Consider the following 24,754-nt stretch of genomic DNA (forward strand, 5'->3'; position numbering starts at 1 on the left):
TTTGTGTTAGATCATTGCGTGTAGCTCCCGTCATCACTTTTGCATATTTGGCCGCTAACACGCTTTTTTTGTTTATTTATTATGAAAATGTCCCACACCTTGGATGACTAGAGACACAGATTTCTCTGCCTTCCCCATATATTCCTCCCCTTGTTTTTTTTGCTCTCTGTCCAGTCTATGAGGTGCTGATCTCTGCTAGGGCTGGGCGGTATATCGATATGATTCCCCAACGCGATGCGGTGCTATCCAACATCGCTCATATCAATATGGTTTGAGGCCCCACATGCGCATTCTGCAAGAAACAGATTACTCCAAGGCAGCACACGAGCTCCACTTGCACAAATGTGCGCAAGGGCAGATTAATGATTCACTCAATGAGTCATACAAAAGACTTGTTTAAAATGAACAAATCGTTCAAAAACAACCCATCACTGGCGCGACATGGAGGAACATGCAGTACCAGTGTTGTATCAAAATCTGACTCCTGGTCGGCGCCAGTAGCCTAGTGGTACTGCGCGCTGACATATAGCACCAGTGTGCTCGTGGCGACCCATGTTCGATTACCGTCTCGAGGTCCTTTGCCGATCCTTTCCCTCTCTATGCTCCCAGTGCTTTCCTGTCTGAATTCTCTACTGTCCTATCAAAATAAAGGTGAAAAACCCCTAAAAAATAATTATTAAAAAAAAAATAATAATAAAAAAATAAAAATCTGACTCCGGACAAATCTCCACCTTGCTTACAAGGACGTCACACTGCACCTGCAGCCGTCACAAGCAAGAAAAAAAAAAACCTGCACCATATTTATTTTTCAAAGATTTTGTGCAGCTGTTTATTTGTAAACAGAGAGGGAAACCCCTGTGTTTGAATTAGATTTTGCTCAAAAACAGTTTAATAGTTTTAATAAAGGCTTTAACTCTCAAGTAACCATTTATGGGAAAATACTGGATATATATTGTATACCATCATTCCTCTTAAAAATACTGGGATATGATTTTTTTGCCCATATCGCCAAGCCCTAATCTCTGCTGGCATCAGTGCCCGTTCACTCAGAGCTCAACTAAAGTGTTTTTAATAATCAAACGTCTTCACATCACGCTGAAACGATTATAAAATTCATTGACAATGCTTTTAGCAATCGATTTTAATCTATTTAATCGATTCGTTGTTGTAGCACTAGAAACTATTTGCTATGTGATGGAGTAAACGCAAATGTTTATTAGAAGCTCCTTCAACAATATGAGGTTTTTTCCATGCATTGATCATCCAATCAGCCAACGATTCATTTACAAAAATGAGTCCAGTCAAATAGCAAAATGAGTAAAGCGGTTCCTTAAAGCTAAAAACATTGAAAAATTTAAACGGCCTGACCAGAGTCCTAAAAATCTTTTGAAAATCTGTAGTCACTAAATTTTGATAGAAAAAAAAAAGAAGTGAAACCAGATCACAGCATAGTGTGATATACTGTTGATGTCCAATTCACTTCTGACAGCTTCAATAATTTTTCATGCATTCTGCTTACGTGCTACAACCATTGCCATTCTCTAAAGCAGTGGTTCTCAAACTGTGGTACGTGTACCACTAGTGGTACGCGGGCTTCCTTCTAGTGGTACGTGGAGGAATGAAATATGTCATGTACATGCTAAATACATTTCAAAATTTATCAAAAATGATGTATATAATATGCCACATATGACATATAGCCTATATTTCTGGGGTAATCTGCCACATTTCTTTTTACTGTGCAGAGTTGTAGCTGCTTTACTGGGCCTACTACATTACTGAATTTCAATACTGCTCATTTTGGTGGTACTTGGAGAGAGAATTTTTTTCTGAGGTGGTACTTGATGAAAAAAGTTTGAGTACCACTGCTCTAAAGTAACATCACAGTGTTTTCCACAAAGTTTTACCTCGGTTATCTCCTAAATTACTTATTATTAAAAAAAAAAAAAAAAAAAAATGTAAATGGAGCTCAAAATGAAACTTAGCATGAGATCTTGGAATCCAACCGGGTTCACTTAGATGAATCAGGAAGCACTTAAAACTTAATAAATTAGGAATCAAATCATTAAATCTTACGTTTTCACACACAGGTGTATATATTCATACTATTATGAAACTCTTTATTAGACTAAACACACAAAGCAAAAAAATTCAGAGGTTTATTTCCATATTGACTTAGTCTGAAGCAAAACAAAGGCCAGCATAAGGTCATCTCGGGTGTGACAATCGGGTTGTCGCGTTCTTCCCCTTCCCAAGCACGTATTCACTTTTTTTTTCTCCTGAAAGCGATAATGGTCAGTTTATAGTCAAGCTCCAACTTACTTCTTCCTTGTGCCTAAATGCAGGCGAGAGAAAAAAAAAGGGAGTGGGTTCATGACAGAACAAGCAAACAAAAGAGGAAGCCAGACAGATTCCCATTAAACCTTATCCGACGTCGTGCTTCTAAACTCACTCAGATTAAAGGAACAGGCATCGGAGAGGGCTCATAAATTCAAAGCGTCCTCATGAGTTATAGCACCATGCTGTGAGATGCTGGATAACGGTAGTGCACATTCCTGTAAGTGCCAAGCCATAAACGCAGTTTTTACAGCCCAGGTTATAGAGTCAGTCAGGTCACTGCATAAACTAACTTATTACATAAGTACACCCTGTTTATGCTTTTCCAAACCAGTACAGCTTTCTCCCTGAAATATGCATATAATGAAAGTCGATGTGGTCCAAAACACAAAATAAAAAAAGAGTGTTCTGCAGAAGAAATAAAGCCCATATAGGTTGGCAAGGCCAGGTGACTGCATATAAGCTAACTTATTACTTAAATACACTCTTTTCATATTATTACAAACTAGTCTGACTTCCTCTTTGACAATTGAATATTATGAAAGTCAGGTCAATGGGGTCAAAGTTCCATGTGTTCACACAGAAACACACAAATACTTTAAAAAAAATGTTGAAGTATATGAAGAAATAAAGGCATACAAGTTTGGAATGACATTGTCAGGTCACTGCATAAACTAACTAACTACTAATGCACACTTTATGCTGTTGTTACAAACCTGTATGGGTTTCCCCATAGAATGTACACATAATAGAAGTCAATGAGGTCCGGAGTTGAATGTATACACACAAAACATTCTTTAAAACATCTTATTTGGTGTTCTGCAGAATAAATAAAGCTAAAAAGGTTCAGAACAACATGACCAGGTCACTGCAAAGCCTTTCACTTGTAAACACTCTCTTTTTGTTACAACTTGTATGAGTTTCTCTTTGAAATGTACACATATTGAAAGTCAAAGAGGTCTAAAGTTAAATATATAGAGCAAAAAACATCTTTGTTCTTAAAAACATAATCTTTGGTGTTCAACAGAAGAAATAGTCATATCGTTAGAAATGACACGAGGGTGAGTAAATGATGACATTTCTGTGTCAACTTTTAGGCAATACCAGTAAACGAAGATAAACAGGGCTGCGGTTGCCTTTCACTTCTACAGTTAAACTGTTGAAGGCGTAGCATATCAGAAGTCAGCGGTCTCAATGGCAGATCCAGTAGCCTCAGTGTGAGATGGCAACACAGTTTGCTGATGGAAGTTTTGTGGTGCAACAGGGATTAATGTGACAGGAAGTGAATCAGTGTTATATTGTGAAACGACTTTCAACGGTCACCACATTGAGCCAACAATGGGGTCAACAAACCAAACAGCTCAGAAGTTTTTTTTTTTGTTGTTGCAGAAATGGCACCTAAACATCCACCCAAAATTAATATGATGAAATAAAAATCATTTATTTATTCATCTATTAATATCAGAATTAATATGTGTTAATAAATACAGTATGTTTTTATTAAGATAAATTAAATTTATGCAATCCATCACCATTATGTGATTTTATATATAAAGTTGCAATTAAACCTCCTGAATTATTAGCTTCCTCTTTATTTTTTCCCCAATTTCTGTTTAACGGAGAGAAGATTTTTTTTCAACACATTTCTGATCATAATAGTTTTAATAACTCATTTCTAATAACTGACTTATTTTATCTTTGCCATGATGACAGTAAATAATATTTGACTAGATATTTTTAAGACACTTCTATACAGTTTAAAGTGACATTTAAAGGCTTAAGTAAGTTAATTAGGTTGGCCAAGTTAAAGTAATAAGGCAAGTCATTGTATAATGATGGTTTGTTCTGTAGACTATCCAAAAAATAGCTTAAAGGGGCTAATAATTTTGACCTTAAAATGCATTTTTTTTTTTTTTAATTTACTGCTTTTATTCTAGCCAAGATAAAACAAATAAGACTTTCTCCAGGAGAAAACATATTATCAGACATGAAAAATTCCTTGCTCTGTTAAACAACATTTGGGAAATATTTAAAGAAAAAAAATTCAATGGTTGTTTGATAATTTTGATTGCAACTGTATTGGTGCATTTAATTTAAATATATACACTATAGAATCACCCATGCCCCACCACACCAACAGTCAAATCAGCGTATCTCAAGTCATTTTTGCACAGCCTTTGTCTGCTCAGAATTTAGTGTAAGGATGCTATGCCGCACTAAACGTTTTACGTATATACACATTTTTGAAAATGTATGCTACTTCAGGTTTAGTTTTCTGAGCCATCTTTGTTGTGTAAAGGAACATTAATCTCAATACAGCACAATAAATCAGACATTAAAGTTCCTACAGAACAAGTCTATACTTTGTACTTTTATCAAACAAACAAAATAGCCTTATGTTATTTAACTTATTTACATGACAGCATTTCAATTCAGTGTCTACATGGTTTCACGTGTTTACATTTCTCTGCTCCCTGTAATTTGCGCACAGTGGAATTCCGATTGAATGTGTGCAATCACACACGTGAGCACCCTCCCACTAGTGCAGAGGAAATATGTTGCATCAACTAGAAACAAATATCTGTGGAAGAAGAAAAAAGTATAAATCCTGCTTTTGGAATGCATTTAAATATAATTTATTGCTCAAAATCTCAATAATTTGTCTTTAGAGAGATGGCAATAAAACTCTTGGCTTAATAGTGAAAGCTTTGTAAGTATATGCTGGGCAAAACAGTAAGCTTACAAACCTGATTGATTGAACAAATAAATACATAATATTTGATGAGTATATTTTAGCACTCTTTAGATTTGTCTAATGCTATTGTTTTGATAATTTACAATCCTTTATCAATCAAGAAATGATACAGTAGACTTTATAGGGCAAAGATGTAAACACTCACTGTCCTTAAGCTTTCTCCCTGATTTATTTGTCAACACAGTGGAATGAACCACCAATTACTCTGGCATATTTTATGCAGTGGATGCCCTTCCAGCCACAACTAAGTACTGGGAAACATCCATACACAATCTTGTTCACACACACACATATATATATATATATATATATATATATATATATATATATATATATATATATATATATATATACATACACACACACATATATACACATATATACAGTAGGACTGCATGGTTAATCGTTAAAAGATCGCAAATCTCGATTCGACCCCCCACACAATCTTAATCCAGCATTTCTACGATTCAGCTAATTATATTTTTAAGAACAGGAGAGAAGCATAAAGGCGGTCACATTGTTTTATTTATGCTGCTCAGCAACTGGACACAGTCAAGACTCTAAAAGTGTTGAAGAAGTCAGCATACTGTATTTATAAGGTATAATTTATAAAAAAATTTTATTTCAGCCTTTATGCAATGACATATTCGCGGGCGCAAAATAAAACTGAGCTGACCGTGAGGTGTTGGTTTACCATATGCCAGTGAATGATGTCTACTTTAGTGAACAGAACCTGCAAAGGCTGTGAATAGCAGGTCATAGAGTTGCAAATAAAATTCAGTGATTGTTTCGCACGGGTGATGATAAAAATATGTTGTGTTTTTCCCCTCAAAGGGACATCACATGAACTGAACTTGGCAGTGAAAGTGAAACTGAAAGAGCACGAGTGATCATAACGCATTTTAGAGTTATGATTACGACAAGTCTTTTATAGATTTTAGATTTATTGCGAACAAAGATTCGTGATTGAGAATGAATGTTGCACTAGTCTGGAAAACCCATGCGAACACGGTAAAACATGCAAACTTCACACAAAAATGTCTCCTAGCCCAGCCGGTACTTGAACCTGTAACCTTCTTCCTGTGCAGGGACCGCAAAATCTGGTAGCCCGAAGTCCTAGGGATATTGTTTTTTCAATCGGCCTATACTAAAATCTATCTACATAGATTAGATATCTATTTGGACTGGATAGATTTTGGTAGCCCAACTGAAAAAACAACAGCCTTGTGACTTTGGGCTTCCGGAGTTTAAAAGTTTGGCCAAAGGAGAAATGGTCATGCCCAAGGGAGCCTGGTTTCTCTCTTTTTCCTTTTACTTTTGTCAATTGGTGGTTGTCACATCAATGGATTTGCTATTCGGTGTTTGAACTTTCAGCAGTGAAGTTGATACCACATTGAACTCTAACAATGAAAAATGGACTGGCACATCTTCAATTAACAAAGACTTCTATGTTAAGCTGCTTTGGCACAATTTACATTGTAAAAGCGCTACAGAAATAAACATGAGTATAATTAAATGTTGCAAGCCATGCTGTGATGCAACTGCTCACCGCTCAGGTCTGCAAGATATTGGAAAAAAACTCTGCGATTTTTTTCTGCGGTTTTTCTCTGCGATAAACATTGCAATATCAATACAATTTCACAAGATTATTTAAATAGCTCTTGGTGCATAGTAATTACTTTGATTCTGCAAGGGAGTGAAATATAAATATATTTTTATGTAATTTATTTAAAAGTGAAATAAACTGTGCTATGTTTTTCTATATATTTTAATAATTTAATATTAATAATTTATAATTATCAAGCTACAAGTGTATTCTGTACTTTTTATTATTCCTATTATATTTTTACATTAAAAATACATACATATATTTATTATTATTATTATTAAATTTTTTGTAATTTCATCTTGTTAGACTGTAGGGGTGAGAATAATATTATTTAAATTTCTCTGTAAAATTGAATAAACAGTTTAATAAACAAATAAAAAAATGTTAAGGCCAAAAAAAAAAAAAACAAACATGCAGATTATAAACTTTCACAATTACGGTTAAATTTTTCTCCACAAATCTCATGTGTTTTGGTTTCTGGACATCTATAATCCTATCTCAACATTGTATGTCTTGCAATGTGAATAGTGGGAACCCACACATGCGATATCGATGCTCAAACAATATATTGTGCAGCCCTGCCACAGAGCCACCATTTTGCCCCAAGATTAGGGCTAGGCGATTAATCAAAAAACAATCGAAATCAACATTCAGAAACTATAATAGATCTAAAATTTCCAGGTAAATTTTTTCAATTACTTTCCCTACTATGTTTGGAGTCACGTGACCCCGCTCTGTTTACACTTCTGCGTCGAGTGCGGCATCTGGTCTGGCGCAGCCCTCACGTATAGGCGCATACCCCTCACCGAATCGGACCTCTCAAATAATGTAACTACATGTTGTAAGCTCAGCTTGGAAGCGTTGACAAGTGCGAGCGGTACAGATAGGGCAAAAATATAAAAATTGAATAAAAGAATCGTTCATTAATTGTAATTGAGGTAAAATGTTCAATTAATCGAGATTTTCATTTTAGGTCAAATCACCCAGCCCTACCCAAGATGTATACAATTTAAGAAATTCTGAATTTAAGATGTTGGAATGTGTATATTTTCATGAGAAAGATGTCATAAAATCTGTAATTTCACAAGAAATCCAAAATAAAATTTAAAAAATAAATTAAACTTGTGCTGGAGTAACAAGAGACATGAATGATATTCACACAAAAAAGTACATGTCACTTGTTATTGCAGAAATGCCACCTAAAATATCTGAGCCGCAAAAGCAAGGGAAATGACATCAGGACAGTACCAAAAAAAAAAGTATGACAGAGATACTAAAGGCCTGTCAACAAGAGTAAACAGCGTCATTTTGAAACAAATGCAATACTTTAGTACAAGCTCCGCCATCCTTAAATGTACCTCCATTCAAATGCCATCTTGCAAAAACCTTTAACAGCAACAATCAAAAAAGTATAAACATATACACACACAACTAAAAAATTGTCAAACGTGAAACCAAGCTCGGCAGTGCAAGGGTTACTCACACATTTACACACACCAGCAGCAAGTTGTGAAATACTGAAAACCGAACAGCTCCCTCCACATTCTTACCACATCCTGAAACTACGTCAGTCTAACAACACTGCACAAAAAAACCTTATCGCATGAGTGAGATAAACAAACTCCTTCAAAAAAACTCCTCCTCGCCCTGTCTGCACCATCAAACACGACTGATGTGACCTCCAACGAACGCAATACAAGCAAGCATGTCGGCCTTCTAGCTTCACACACACAAACACACGCATACATACAATGGTGTGATCTACCTTTGGCTCTCCAACTCTCAAACTAGATGCAAACGGTGCCAGCGAGAGCCCACAGATATGGCTTGTAACGGAGGACTGCAATTCTTCACATGGCACTCGGGAACAGGCTGCTCTGGCTAAATGGCAAAAACATGCTGTTGAGCTGCTGATAAGTCACTGACGCAGTAAAGTAATGCAGCACATGAATAAGTGTGTGATTCACAAGTGCAGGCGCACGAGGAAACATTCACATGCTCCATACATCTGCTTTAACCTGCGAAAACACGTCACGATCTGGCACAAGACAGAGATTCCTGAAAACACATGTTGCAATTGGAAGAAAAAATCTACTTGATTTATAAATTTGTGTTTAGATAACTAAAGCACAACATGATTTAGGGAACACTGCACTTAGTGAAGAGATAGTTCACTGAAAAATAACATTTCTGGCATCATTTACTCACCATTTACTTGTTCAAAACCTAATCAAGTAATAGCATTTTTTCTTACAATGGAAGTCGTTGGGTGCCAGCAAAATAGCATAATGCAAAATTGCTTAGTTAAATAACTGAAGAAAAGATTAATGGAATATGAAGTCATCTGTTATACAAATTAATCTAATATATGCGATTTATTAAAAAAATAATATTAAATGGTAAATATTAAGGCATTCAGTTAAAAAGTTGAGCCCAAAAGTTTGTAGGAAAGCAGCAGCAGACTATTATTAGTAAATGTAATAAATTAGTAGTAAATTAAATAAAAATGTGTAAAAGCAGACACTTTCGTAAATCCGTAAATATACAAAAATACACAATCTGTAAATGTTTTGTAAAAAAATAAAAATAAATAAATGTTTTTCACAGGATTCTTCAATCCTCAAGTGCAGCTTTCCATTGTTGTTGTTTTTTCCTCTATTTTTAAACATGCTTGATAAAATGTAATTGACCAATGTTACAGCTTGGTGAAGTTCTCACAAACGCCATTTCCATTTTTTAAAAAAATAATTAGATTTTTTTGTTGGATTTTCTGATAGTTCCAACTACGGCTGGGCGATTGATCGAAAAGTGATCGAAATCGACATTAAGAACCTATAATCTATCTAAATTTTCCAAGATCGTTTTTTTTTATTACGTTCCGTAACCCAAGTGAAGTCACGTGGCCATGCTTGGTTTTTACCTTTGAGTCGAGCACACACATATGTTCTGGTGTGGCCTTCATGCGTGGTTGCATACCCCTCGCCGTGGCTAGCGCCACCTCTCAAAAAATGTACTTAAACGTTGCATTGACGCATAGCACAAGCACTGTGGGTGGCATAGCACAAGTGTGGGTGGCGTGGAGAGCAGCGAGCCTGTTGGAGCGAGTGTTTGCAAGTGCCAAGTTCCGTAAAGGAGTTAAATGCGAAAACTTGTTTTGCGTTTACCTTATGATTAAAGTTGTTGCATATCCGCTGGTTCCCACCTATGAATGAGCGAGTTTTAGCTACTTGTACATGAAGGTAGCATTCAGAAAGAAACAAAACACCCATGAAGAAACTCAGAAGTGTTCAGTGAACTATGAGGGCAAAAAAATGGAATAAATAAATAAAATAATCTTTCATAAATCGCTAAAAAAGTTCTATTAATTGAGGTTTTGATTTTAAAAAGTGAAAAAATTGATTTTAGGAATTGCCCAGCCCCAGTACAATCAATCAGACTAAAATCCAACAGAGAAATGCAGAGTATTGACAATGCTAAAATTTGACAACTCTACCTGTTGTTTACAAAATATCAGGATGGCAAAAGTGCAGTTTCTTTTTTTTTTTTTTAAAGAAAAGTTCAGAATTTTTGTAAAATGAAGAGATGAGGTTCGTGTGATTAAGCGAGTAGGTTAATTTCTCCAAAGAAGGAAAAAGTGATAACTGGCATGTCCACAAAGTGACAGTTAGGATTTGGGGTGTTGACTACTTCAGTAGAATACTTTTGTTTTGCCGAAATTAAACAAAGGTTCAGTGTCGAGTCAAACAATCCAAAGGAATGTCATTCAACATATAGCTTATAACATCACAGCAGGGGGAAATCTGTAACGGCTAATTCTCACACTGCTTCTGATTTATGGTAATTATAAAAAAAGAAGTGGGTGGATTTATACCACTATAAGACAGTTGTTTACACACTCTGGATACACATAAGTGTTTAAACATCATGTCAAACTTTGCATTATAGGACATCTTTAAAGAACTCAAGCTATCAGATGACAGACATCAGAGTTTCATTATGCGCTTATAATAAAGACAATAATAATGCTAATTGTTAATTATTTCCAAAAAATGTTGTTCTGTGTATAAACCGACAGTAGTTGTTACAGCGGGTGGGAAAAAACATTCAACATGTCATGTTTTTTTCTGGTAAAAATATTCTAAAGAAGCTGCTGATATGGAATTGAATGAAATAGATTCTGGTAAAAACCCAAACCATACAAATAAAAAAAATAATAAAACAAAAACAATCTGAAAAATTTGTTGTATAATAACAATGGAATGACATCTATTGATTATACTGCAATTCAGAATGTACTGAACTACACAAATACGTTTAATACTTTATATTAAATGCTTTTTTGGTGATGGCAGCTTAAAGACTACTCTCATATGGAAAATGAGGTCACATATATTGCACAGGTGTAATTTTGTTTCATAGACTTCAACAGAGTGTAAAAAATCTTGATGATTTTGTGGGTCTCAACTATTAAATCTGATCTTTATTTTGTATTTTCCATTGGATTTAAATCAGGTGATTGGCTGGGCCATTTTACAGCTTGATTTTCTTTTTCTGAAACCATTTGAGAGTTTTCTCAGCTGTGTTTTGGATCATTGTCTTGTTGGATTTCTTTGGTTGTTACCAACATCCAGCGAAAATGTCAAAGGCACCTTTAGAAATGTGCTTTCAGAAAAAATAGTGACATGTTGAATACTTATTTTCCTCACTGTATATATATATATATATATATATATATATATATATATATATATATATAAAACACAGAAAAATGTAAATTATTCAAGGAAAAGCCACCAGTTTAAAAATGTATTATAAATAACAAAGCTGTTTTTCTTTCCTAGGACTTTTTCCAAGTGTGTTTAAGATGCATGCATGTATAACGCCGCTAAAAAACATGTGACTGATAACGCAACACAAACACCCTAGTTTTTGGGAAGCCAAAGTTAGTTTAGAAAAAGTATGTTTGAGAAAAACAAGTGTGGGAGAAGTTGAGAGGGGAAAACGAGTGAAGAGAAGAATGACGATAGAGAGCGAGAGATCCTGGCCATCTGTGATGTTGGCTGCGTCCCAAACCACTGCCCCCAGAGTCCAGGCACATGCTTAACTACCTCCCCTCTGCAATGGTAGCCTAACACACAAACACACACACACAAAACACAGATAGACACATACACACGCGCGCTGCAACAGTCACTTATGTTTTATGGTAGCCTGAACAGAAAAATTCCGTGTTTACAAAAAGATAATTGCCCTGCCTCTACAAGTCTGCAAAGTGTGCGTATAACCTTCTCAAACATCAGTGCTCCAGCATCTGTGACATTCAGCAATCTGTTGAATGGTGCGCTATAAAGCTGATGCAGGGAGTTGTGTGAAATGCTTCCCCTTATCACCAAATGTGCAGAAGCCATTCTTAATTTTAGCAAAATGTGTAAAAGCTGCGGTTTAACGGTATTCAGCTTGAAAATGCACAACACCGCAAACCTGACTTAAAAGGACAGTTCACCCAAAAAGGACATCATCACTCACTTTAACAGTTTATATGCGTAAACTTGTTTCCAAACAAACTTACAGGATTTACAAAAATGTAAAAGGCATAGTAATAATGATACTGCATTTAAATGTGTGTGTGCAATGACAACATTTAAAACGATAACATTTTGTTAATGCTTTTGCTATTTTTATACAATTAAAATAAGTTTAATGTATTATATTATACAAGTACAAACACACACCATTTACAACAATTATTTTTTATAATCAGAACACCCAATTTCTTTTTTGTGAATTGCTGAATCCAACGCAAAATCAAAAAAAAGTCTAACATTTTTTACGCTCCTGCTAAATTATTAATTTAAACAAAATAAAATAGTAAAAAAATTCAACTAAATCGCATAAAACATCCGATTCTAAACTATAATTAAATTATATTTATTTCAGTTTGCAATCAATGATATTACGTGACTTCTAGACATTGCATACCCAGCGCACGTGATACATTTGAGCATCTTTAAAAAAAATGACGTCTCACCTGCGCACCCACAATCCTAACATTACTTGAAAGTGAAGGAAATTGTTTTGCAGTCTATGCAGTAAGCAGATGCGGATGAAGTGCCAAGTGCAAGTAATTTGAAGCGGCAAGTGCAAATCGAGTAAATAACATGACAAGAATTGGAATTTTCCTGCATTTGACGCGCTTCAGACTGCAAAAGAAAAAGGGAGCAAACATATAACCAGTGGAGCAATGGAACAGGCAGAAAAACAAGCAGCTTAAAATGATAAAGATGTCATGGATGACAGCTGCTGGACGTGACTGAATTGGAGGACATTATTTTTGCCTTGTAAGTTTGGCTGGTATTATGATGTGCGTCAAATTAATAAATTATTTTTTTAACTCCTTCCCTGCAGTTAAGGAGAGAGAACGCTTCCCTGCCATTGATGAATTTTACGGCAATCAAAGTTTTAGGTGTATTATGGCAGGTGAAGCCCTTACGTATTTTCTGAGAAACTGAAAGTAAGATCGTGAATAAAAAAATTGTTATACAACCTTCCTTTCGCTTGCCGTTTTATGATTTGTCTTGACAACACCAAAATAAAGAAGCTTTATTTTTTAAATTTGTTTTATGAAGATTGCACATTTAACACAATAAGCTACCTAATATAGTAAAGATTTTTTGGGAAATATCAGGGAATTACCACCATGAAATCAGTCATTTTCGCAAAAATATTTATTAAAAAATTCACACACAAAAAAAACTTTTGTGAAAAACTAGGGGGTCTGGATATTTAATATTTCTATATTAATATCTGCATAACATATAATCCTATTATTGTTGTTACGTTCAAAATATTAATATCTTCGTTGTAAATTGCATAATTATATACACAAATATGCCATTAACAACATTATTAATAATGACTATTTTAATTGTTAGAATCATATTTATTATTAACAGTCCTGTAAATAACATTTGTACAAGTATATGATGTATGGTTTCCAATTAATATTAATATGTATTGTTATTATAATAATTTTGTTTTGATACTAATAATTTGCAACTAGGATTTACACGATTCGAAGCAGTTACCTTAGCTTGCTTGAAAGCGATGCTACATATGCTACACACAGAGATTTGGCCTGCCTGATCTCTTCTTCTCTTGGTAACATTGTTCTAAATGACTGTACTGTCCAGCTCATCCGTCACTACTGAAAGCCCAAATATGCTTCTCATCCATACGGAGGAAGCACAAAGGCCTGGACTTGTCAAGACCGAGGGCTAAGAGCCGCTCCGGGTCTATCCCACATTCCACCCACGGATGAAATTCCAGTGAAAATCCAGGCCAGTTTGAGAGCAAGCTCTCTGGGAGGCACTTAGTCAGGCATTGTGTTTTTAGAGAAGGCGCTTGTAGCTGCTGGGCTTTCATGCATGCAGCATAACAGACAGAGATAAGGGACAAATGCTTTTTTGCACAAACCAATACCATTAAGTGAAGCAAATAGGTCTCAATGCATACTGGGTCAAACTCCCAATAGACCTCAAAATTGTATTAAAAACCAAGGGAAACAATTATTCCACTGGAAAAGCACCTGTTAGAATGAACAGCAAACCTGAAAATATAATCTGAATGCGCTTAAATGTTTATCTTTATAGTTACAATTCCAAAAGTATAATAAAAATTTGGATAAATTTTATGCAAAGCATGTTCTAACAAATGATGTGGGTCTAACGCATTACGTGATTACCCTCGACATTGTAACGTACTATAGTAGTGTAATGCTCACAAATTAATCCTACTGCATACTGAAATTAGAGCTCCACAATTAATCGAAAAAAAAGATTGCGATCTCGATTCGACCCCCTAGACGATCTTAATCCAGCATTTCTACGATTCTGCCAATCATATTTTCAAGTTCAAGAGAAAAGCAAAGGCAGCTGCACAACTCTTTTCATTGTTTCACACACGTTGCTCAGCGACATGGACACCTCCAAATGTTGTTGACAGAGTCACATACTGTATTTATAAGGTATAATTCATCTAAAAATGTCAATTTTGTCTTCATATAATGCTGTATTCGCGGCCGGGAAATCACACGTGACGTGAGCTGCCGACCATGAGCTGTTACCACAGAGAGGGTGGGCACGCGCTACATTAGTAAACACAACCTGCATAGGCTGTAAATAACAGGTAATAAAGTTGTAAATAATATTCAGTTTGTGGCACAAAGTGATAGTTTGAGAGCCGTGCATGAAGTATGAACAGCACTTAGCAGTGAAAATGAAACCGAAAGCGTGCACATCATTAAAACAATTATATTGTATTTTAGAGTTATGATTGCGATAAGCATTTGATATGTTTTTTCCTTCATGGCGAACACACAGTTGTGCATGAAAATAAATGTTTACAGTGTCAGTAGAACTACTCTATCCAATATAATGTTGATTTTAGCAGTGAATAAAATGGTCAATGTTGTCAATGACAGATTGCTAGCATATATCTCAAACATAATTTATCATTAGAAATAATACAAATAGATTAGAATTAAAGTAACCAGTAGACCTACACATAATATTATTGTTGTTTTACAATATATTTGAGAAAAAAAAATTGCCTTTATTATACATCTAAAGAATCGAGAGAAAATCGTGATCTTTATTTTAAGCAAAGATATTGCGATTCTCATTTTAGCCAGATACATGTAGCTCTAACTGAAATCATGGCATAACATTTTGGTTATATTGTCTTCAGCTGTCATATCAAATGGCATTGAGTTATCAATCACATTTGTTAATCCTTATGTGCTGTTCAGGAGGTTTTCATCCTCTCCGGGGTGATTTTGAATCCTAATTTGGACACTTTCTCTGTGTTTCAGCAAACGGAATGATATTTAGTCACAAATCTTATTTTAGGAAAATGCTTTAATTTTTTTTTTTAATTTCAACAATTTACAATCCTTTCGTTATGTTTGCGTAAGGCTGATGCAATCTCCATAAATATTTTCCATATTGAATGATAATGATAAATATTTCAATACAAGTTGTTAATGTTTCCAGATTTTAAACAGTACCCCAACAATGACTGAAGCCACAAAAATCAGAGGGTTTATTAAATGGCATAATGGTTTATTAAATGGCATAACAGACTTTGGCAATTCAGTACATCTCTAATATCAACACACTTTGAGATTCTCATTGTTGCACATTTTTGCTGTGTGCTGTGTCTCTTAAATCAATATACAGCAAAAAAAGTCCAGTGCTTATAATTGTTATTGACATACTTTATCGTGATTCGATATAATATCGTTTTATCAGCCCAGCCCTAAGTTCGTGGCTGTTTTTGCCACATTGACTTCCATTATAGTGACATTTTTTGAATGCGATTCCATGACACCAAATATTCATGTATTTTTGATTGTTGCTGGTTTTCCCTGTTGTTAAGAAGTAAATATAACATTTTTTTGTTTTGATCATAAGTTGCAGTGCAAAAAAAGGGTTTAAAAAAATTATATTGTTATATGAAGTGTGTCTGTGTTTGTGTCTGCACAAACACACACACTATAATTTTCGGTTTTACTCCATAGATCTCCATATAAAAGTCTAGGCCTATCTAAATGGTAAATGCTGCCAACTGATGATCAACAGTATAAATGAAGATCTACCTCGTCCCAACAGGAAAAAAAATAAAATAAAAATCACCAAAAATCAAGAATGCATGATTATTTGGTGTCATGGCTTTGCAATCAAAAATTTCATTACAATGGAAGTCAATAGGGCAAAAACAGCCACCGACATAATAAAAGGGTAGTCAATTTGAACAGTACACAAGGGTTAAACGTATGCTGCATTTCAATCAGTGCCCTAGCTCCCGAGGTCGTTCATCAGTAGGTCGTGCACAAATTCAGGCACTGGTTAGGACAGTGAGTTTGGTTCACTAGACATTGGGACACACTGAGTGTGACATGAGAACGTCCTCATTGTACATCATCAAAACTGGAGTTTATAAACAACAGCAGAACTAAATTAATTGATTTATTTGATTTTGTTTTAATAATTTTATTGTTTCTTCTACACGCAACATTTCAACCATTTAAAAATTGTAAACACTAGATTTTTCCTAACCTACCTAGCCATGTTTGTTCTTGTTACAAATCAATAAATACAACATCTCTTTTGTCATTATGTTTGATCATTTGGGTCACGTGAATCATATTTCATGATTCCAAACTTTCGTTAAGGGTGCGCAGTGCATATTGATGCATTTCAGTGCACTGGAAGAATTTGAGATTGGGACAGCACTTAAAACAGTTGGCGACTTCTGAACAAGGGTGCTGATTGAGATGCGCCCATAGTCAGTCAATTTTCGAAATGTATGGTTATTCCGAGCTTAGTTTTTTACAGCAGATGACACTCTATGCTGTTTTTTAATCAAATACTCATAAGGAAGACTGCTTGTGTATTCAGTTGAATAACGAAACTTGGATTTTGGGATGCAAGATTATTGTAAACAAAGCTTACTATGAACACTTTATTAGTTTTCAAACTTTTCCGAACTTTATTAATGATTATTTTGGGTTCAAGTGGTATTTGTAAGGAATTGGATGCAAAGTTCAGCTGTATGAAAAGCATATAGCTCAATCAAAAAAAATTAAAAATCTAAGCTCAGAATCGATTCAAGAGAGAATAGCGATGCACTTAGCAATAAAAGTCTCAGCATCAATTTCAAAAATGTTTTTTTGCCACAACTTTACTACAAACGCAACAAAACAAAAAAAAATCACAAAAGGAATCCATTTATTCAAATGCTGTTAATCCGTACTGCTGGGAGGAACAGACCTAAATTCCAGCTTTATATCAGCCACTACATCTTTCTTTCTCCTTAACAGCAGCAACTTCATGCATCGAACCCACACTTGTTCGAAAATTCACTACATTTACCACAGCAGTAAAAGCTAACACTCGTTTGTTGTCATCGTCTTGTCTACATTGTGACAAGCAGTGTTTTGGATGATGCTAGCTTAAATGAGAAATTAGTGTATTGGGATAACATTTTAATAGGATGGTGAAAAGTACTGATGTCACTACCCTTCGATAGAGAAATTTTTAAAACGTCTATTTCCCGTTAACATTAGAGCACTGTTGATTGACCATTGTGCTAAACAGATTTGACTGTGATCAGCTCTGAAAGTCATCCCTTCACTGCAGTTCACCAAGTGCGAATACATAGTGATGGACACTGAACAAGTTCAAAGCCACGTCTATCACCTGATCCATCAACGAACTGCTTATTTAGGTGATTATAGATGGATCAACAGACAAGCGCAGCTTTCAAACACTCCTGTGTCCATGTACTTAAATTTGTATTTGAACTTGGCCAACAGCGGCAAAGAGTGTTAAAGCGATGACTTTCATAGCTAATCAGTCATATTGGTTGAGAATGTGAACACAACGCTCAATCAGAGGTGTTTTAAGAACCTGCTCAAAAGTGCTTGATTTTGAAATCGATACTTTTCACAACCGTAATATTTACCAATTAAAAGTTATATTATAAGTTCTGCTCTGCACATAACTCAAAACAACATTGTTTATTAATATTAAACTGCAATTACAACACTTGAAAATGTGTTACTACTTTGGTATCGTTTTCGATATGTTTGCATTTTTGTGATAGTACTTGTCCATCACGTATTTCTTTCCCTTGCACATAATCGGTTTAGAGGTAGGTGGTTTATGATTATCGACTCTAAATATCGATTTTATTTTTTTTAATGCCACACTCTTAGAAAAAAATATTTTTACATATTTTAATTATGTTTTAAATGGTTAGGTTTAGGTTTTGGGTAAGGTTAAGTCATCCATAAAAAATAATTTATCAAAAAAAGATCTGTACATAATTTAAGGCCTTTAACAAATTTAAGTCTGCATGAACCAGAAGCTGTGACCGTTTTTTTTTTTTTTCGTATTGTAACGCAGTTCCTTGAAAAATAAAAACAGTAGGCGTGCCTTGTTTTTTTTTTTTTTTTTTACTGCAAACTGATTGGATGTAGTAAAGTTGATTCCATTCAGAATAACCGGGAAGAGGGTTTTAAAAAGAGTTATTACAACCTAACAGACACTTCCTCCTCACATTTCTGTTTGTTGTGAAAACTGACAGTTGGAGGGGCGTGGTTAAATATGTTAATCAAACCCAAAACCTCAAACAGATGTAATCTGAGAATTTAACTGAAAACAAACAGGAAGTGCAATTTTGGATTTTAATTTTAGATTACAAGGGCAAACTATATTTATTTCTTAATAATAACATGCACAGATGAATTGTTCACCACAAAATTAGCAATGTGAGCTAACAAAATCATATGGTTAGTTTTGATTTCATTTTTACTTTAAAGATTCAATATATCCAAAGCAGAACAAAAATTAAGTACATTTTGCAGCTGTAAATGTCACGCACTCATACAAACATAAACACTGAGACCAGTTTGACAATTCAAACATTTACTAGTTTGACTAGAAAAGCAGTAGCAAGCTCTATTTGCATATGTTTGACTTTAGAGAAGCTGATAGCATCTGGTAGACTCCGACAACCAGGGACAGTTGAGGCAATACACTGGACAGAAGGGTTATCTAATCTAACTCCCAATACAAGCGGTTGCTTGGTGACATGACCCTTATTATTGACTGACTACATCTTAAATTCTAGGCCTCCAAGCCCTGCAGGGTTTCTTTCACTAGCTAAGCATGTTATCTCGGTCTGTGTGAGCTTGCTGCAAGACTAGTAAATTTATCACATACTTATCAAGTACAGTGAGTGACAATCCTTTGACCTAAAGATATGCATTATCTCCTATTAAAGATTGAGTACAGGCCTACGAAAGATTACGGTTGATAATAAAAGCACCGTTTATACATGCACAGCCTTTATACTTGATATCAAGCACAATAACATTACTCAATGTGCAAGCAACTTCATTACTCATTCATTATACTCATTTTAAAAAGCTTCGCTTTATTTACATGGTTGAAAGAGATGCCATGCTCTTTTATCATATGACGCCTACTGTATCACATTTGATATACAAAAATCTAAGGCCTCTAAATTATTCAACTTATCAAAACATTGCTGAATACCCTGTTGCAAACTAATATGATTTCTGCCCACTGCAACTTAGAACAAAGAAGCAACTTAGGTTCACTTCATTACCCATTCATCATTTCTTTTTTGAAAAAAAAAAACATCCATAAATGTATGTGGGTCAAAGATGAATAGGGGTTTTCAAGCATCAAAACAATAGAAGTGTTGTATTTTTGGTACATGTTCCCGGTTTACAATGATTTACAGAAGACAGCCGTTACAATATTATTTAGAGTAATAACAGGTTACATGCAAAAAAAAGACGGCAGTTAGCTATGACCACAAAATTATTTATCTGATGGCGTAATATGATTTTATATAAGTGCAGTGCAAAACTACTTATTCCTGTCCTTCAAACCACTTTTTTATCCTTTCATCAATTCTTTCAATATTGAAATCATAATAAATAATTGTATGAACACCAATTTTATACATATTTCAGTTAGGGCTGCACGATTAATTGCAAAATCGTAAAAAGATTACAGTCTTGATTCAACTCTAAACATGATGTTATTTCAGCATTTCTATGATTCAGCCAATTTTATTTTCAAGACCAGGAGAGATGCGTAAAGGCGGTTGCACAAAAACATTTTATATTCGTTGCTCAGCAACATAGACATCTCCAAAAGGTGTTGAAAGAGTCACAAGATACAATTCACCCAAAAATGTAATTTCTGTATTTGCGGATGCGCAATGCAATTTTTGTTAATGTCAATACTGTCTACTTTAGTGAACAGAACCTGCATAGGCTGTAAATAACAGGTAATAAAGTTGTAAATAACATTCAGTTTGTTGCAGATTGTTTGGGAGCTGCGTGAGATGTATGATTTGCATATATGTTTTTTTTTTCTTCCTTAAAGTGACGGCAGCCATGACATGAATCAAACTCGGCAGTGAAAGTAAAACCAAAAGCACGCACATCATTTAAATGACCAAATCGTATTTTAGAGTTATAATTACGACAAGCATTTGATATAGTTTTCTTTCATAGCAAACACAGTGTTGTGCATGAAAATAAATGTTCAACGGTGTCAGTAAAACTACTTTAGCCTATAAAATGTTGAATATAATGCAAGAGTTGAATCTGATAATGACAAATGTCTCATTCTATCAGTGAAAAAATGGTCTAATAATGTTGTCAATGACAAATGACATGCATGTGTCACAAACACAATAATTTAACTTTACAATTATTGATAGTTGTATTCTAATTGCATCACTTTACTGCGAATTAACAACCAAGACAAATTTAAAGTCTGTTCAATTCCACCATTCCAAGTCTATACAAAATTTAGCATTTTAACCAACAGTAGACCTACACATAGACCTAATATTATTGTTGTTGTTTAACCATACGTTTAAGAAATAACAATAATAGCCTACTCAAATTAACTTTTATTTTACATCTACAGAATTGTGCAATTTTAATGTGTTGTTTTACTGTTATGCTAAATCATGATGAAACATCATTTTATCCATCTTTTGATGATGGCATTTTCTCTAGTTGTATGAAAGACACTGACTGTACTTACATTTATATGCATGTACATACAAACATCTTCCAGCAATTAATCAATTAAATATTGCTGAATTAGTGAGACATATTTGCTTTTATATGTAATTTAAGAATGCAGTCTTCAATTCTGTCAGTGACTAGAGGAGACGTTCAATCCTCTTTGGCCATATAAATAACTGCACTTCACAAATGCTCTTCAGTTAATGTCTCTGCTTTTTTTTCTTCCTCAAGTATGAACACCATGGTCTGGTTATACATATTAGCTTATAGGCAATAAACCCTGATATATCCACACAAAACCCGAGATATATGTGCAAGCATATTGTCTGAAAGTTCAATAAAAGTCCATTAGTTTCTATTTTTTTCTGAGTACAATTTCAGTCTTTACAGAGTTAAAAGCACCAGATGAATCATTCAGTTTGTTAGAGTAGCAGTGAAACACCTAAAATCTCCCCAATGGACACCGAGTAACAAGTTGCAGGAGGGCTGTCCAAGAGAATCCCCAACAAACTCAAAACATGGTGTGTGTGTGTGTGTGTGTGTGTGTGTGTGAGGGGGAGAGTGACACACTTTCAGCCTGAAAGATTGTCAGCATGTGGCCCAAAGGGACAACAAAACATATTTTGTGTTGCCAACACCGCAGTATGACAGCGACAACAGACAATTAGGGAAAATAACGCTGTCTCTTGTCAAACCCTGACACTTGGAGACTTCTGAGTAAATAAATCAAGACCCTGAACAAGCATAAGAATAATTGAGAATGGATAGAAGTTGGGCCTCGTCTCAAAACCTTGCGAGCTGCTTACCTAGTAATGATGAGAAATGAGAATATGGATGATTTTCTTTAAGTTTGGTTGCATTAACAATGTTTATTGAGGTACAGTTGGTTTTATATTTACACAATCAGACTTGATTCAATCAGACGACTTGTAAATAGGAAAATTATATTAGCAGCCAATGGCTACCAAAGTACAACATTGTTCACAGTCAAATCAATAGTGCTAATGTTGTTTTGAAGTCATACTTGCATGTGATTTTAGACCAAATATTTAAAGTACCATGGAAAACAATAAAGGGAGCATGTCACAAGCTGTCACTAAACGAATGTGCGAATATAAAACCAACTTTGCCACTACACGATGTTTTCCGAACAAAACACAGACTATTATGTGGTAGAAGTTTAGACTCATAAGCTGGTTCTGAATCAACTGAGCTTTGAATTTATTAATCCGATTTGTATTTCGTTCACATCCGAATTATGTTGTAATTAGGCCCCTATGAAATGTGGTCACCGATAAGTGGTTTGCAGAAATGTTATGAAAATTAATAAAATATATAACCATCCATTAAAAAGTCATTAGACACACAAAGCCTAAACAACATGAAATACACTTCATTTTTCCAAACATATAAACCGAATTTGGAACAAGAACCTACTTCATAGAATATAAGAGCATCATTTGCATGTTCCGAACATTCGAATAGGATTCGAATGAAAGAGTTGATTAATTGAACTCAGAACATGAACTAAGTTCCTATTACATACCCGAAACATCTAAGCACCCTCCAAATTGAACTTAAACGCTCAAAAATGATTAAACATAGCAAACATTAAGTGTCGAGTTAACATGGCATGCTTTAGAAGCTCCAAAGAGATTCAGAACACGATTCTCTAGGCAGTCAGTTCGCTAGGTTTTGACACACAGCCCAAATATTTAGTTCTTTACCTGTGACAGCTGCCTCGGGTCGGGGGCTCCAAATAAAGAGGAACTGGAGCTGAAACTAATGGCTCCCCTTCGGCTGAGAACATGTTTGGGAACCGGCCTGTCTAGAGGCAAAACCGGTAACTGATAACATAATTCCATTGAATATTATCAACGCTATCGATCCGGATCGAAAATAATTCAAAGCCGCTGAAGGAAAAGTAGTAAAATAACCATAGGAATCAAAAGAAGGTGGAGAGGAGAACTTGCAAGGAACTTGAGCGCCGTTTGCAACTCTCAAAAAGCACGGGAATCCCCTCTCCTGTAAATTGCAAATAAAAAAAATATCAGTTTAAATGCTCAAGAGGCGAAGTGCTTCATTTTGTTTGGATCGATCTGGTTCTCGCGCACACCGCCGTCATTATTGATATGGTCCATATTTCCCCACGCGCGTGTCTCGTGCTCCATTTCACTCGATTTTTATTCATCAGGCTCGGGTTTTCTTCCTTTCTTCTTCCTTTTCCCATGCACAGATCACGGCCTGCGGAACGACGAGGCCTCTCCTCTATCTTTTTAGTATCTTTAGAAAAAAATGCTTCCTCATTTTTTAAACTCCGTCCAGTCGTGAATCATCATCATCGTGCAAATGGCTCCGCAGTCTCGTCTCCCAAATTAAAACAAAAGGCATGACCACTTCAAACCCCGATGCCGATGCTTGGAGGAGAAAACGGAGAGATCCTGCGGATTTCTCAATAAACGTGCGGGAAGTTGCCTCTGTTTAACGACGGATTTCATTCAAGCTCTGCGGTGCATGAACATTTATTCTCGCTGTCTCTTTTTTCTCAATGCAGACACACACGGCACCCGTAATACTCAATGCAGCACTGTATATTAACCAGAAGAAAGTGGCCTGGGTGGAATAAAAACACGCCCCGCGACCACGCCGTGCATGTGCTGGCACATGCTGTCAAAAAGAAAACACGAAACGGTAAATAAATTACGCTGATTACATACGGCAGTCTCAGTTCGTCCTGAACATTGCAAGCTGTTTCCGAACATGCACCACCTGCGAAAGAGATGGGGTTGTACGGAAAGCGTTCGCAAAACGTCCTCGTCTTTCTCCGCCAATAGGCGCGCGGTTAGACATGTAAGGCCGACTCCCATTGGACTACACCACCGAACGCTTTTGAGACGGCGTATCTCATTGGCTGTGCTTTCAAGGCTGATTTATGCACTCGTTCGCTGACTGTACGGACCTCAACAAGGGTATTCCACTACAACGGGGTTTGCCCTGCAGCCGGTCTACATCATTGCCAGTGATTACCTTTTCTCTGTATGAGTCATCCAGTTATTCGTGAGCAACGAGCAACTGTTAACTTCTCAATAATAAAACCCATGAGTAAACCTATTTTGTTTTTGTTTTTTTGGAAACATTTAACATTTCATTAGGTTTTCTATCTCATTGTTAAAGAGATACTTTAGCCAAAAAAACACAATAACTTGCTTTTAATTTACTCTGGCCATCCAAGATGTAGGTGACTTTTTTCAAGATCATTGGTGATTCATAAGATAAAGACCTCAAAGTTTCACCAGGAGCCACTGGTATTCATTCGTTTTGACTCAGCTGAATACTCTTGACTCACTTGTACAGTTGAAGTCAGAATTATTATCCCCCCTGAATTATTAGCCCTCCTGTTTATTTATTTTTT

General features: G+C 35.4%; 1 protein-coding gene and 1 long non-coding RNA gene across 43 annotated transcripts in view; both read right to left on the reverse strand.

Moving 5' to 3' along the window:
- Positions 1-24,754, reverse strand: part of pde7a (phosphodiesterase 7A) — a 97,645-nt gene that overhangs the window by 40,074 nt on the left and 32,817 nt on the right. For 9 of the 42 annotated variants that reach the window (XM_087308070.1, XM_087308059.1, XM_087308031.1 and 6 more), the window contains exon 1: positions 23,070-24,104. The exons of 14 other annotated variants lie outside the window; for them this stretch is intronic. Coding sequence is in view for 9 of the 28 variants with exons in the window: in XM_087308059.1 (XP_087164185.1) it covers positions 23,070-23,207 (138 nt within the window). In the remaining 19 variants the exon portion in view is untranslated. 42 annotated transcript variants of the gene reach the window in all.
- LOC147838057 (uncharacterized) lies at positions 82-3,160 on the reverse strand. The gene is made up of 3 exons (XR_015525032.1): positions 1,867-3,160; positions 1,095-1,541; positions 82-825 (listed from the first exon to the last, which is right to left on the reverse strand). It is a non-coding gene; the product is annotated as an uncharacterized LOC147838057 (long non-coding RNA).

This window comes from Danio rerio, chromosome 24 (genome assembly GCF_052040795.2).
Source record: "Danio rerio strain M-AB ecotype USA chromosome 24, GRCz13ab, whole genome shotgun sequence".
NCBI classification, from domain to species: Eukaryota; Metazoa; Chordata; class Actinopteri; order Cypriniformes; family Danionidae; genus Danio; species Danio rerio.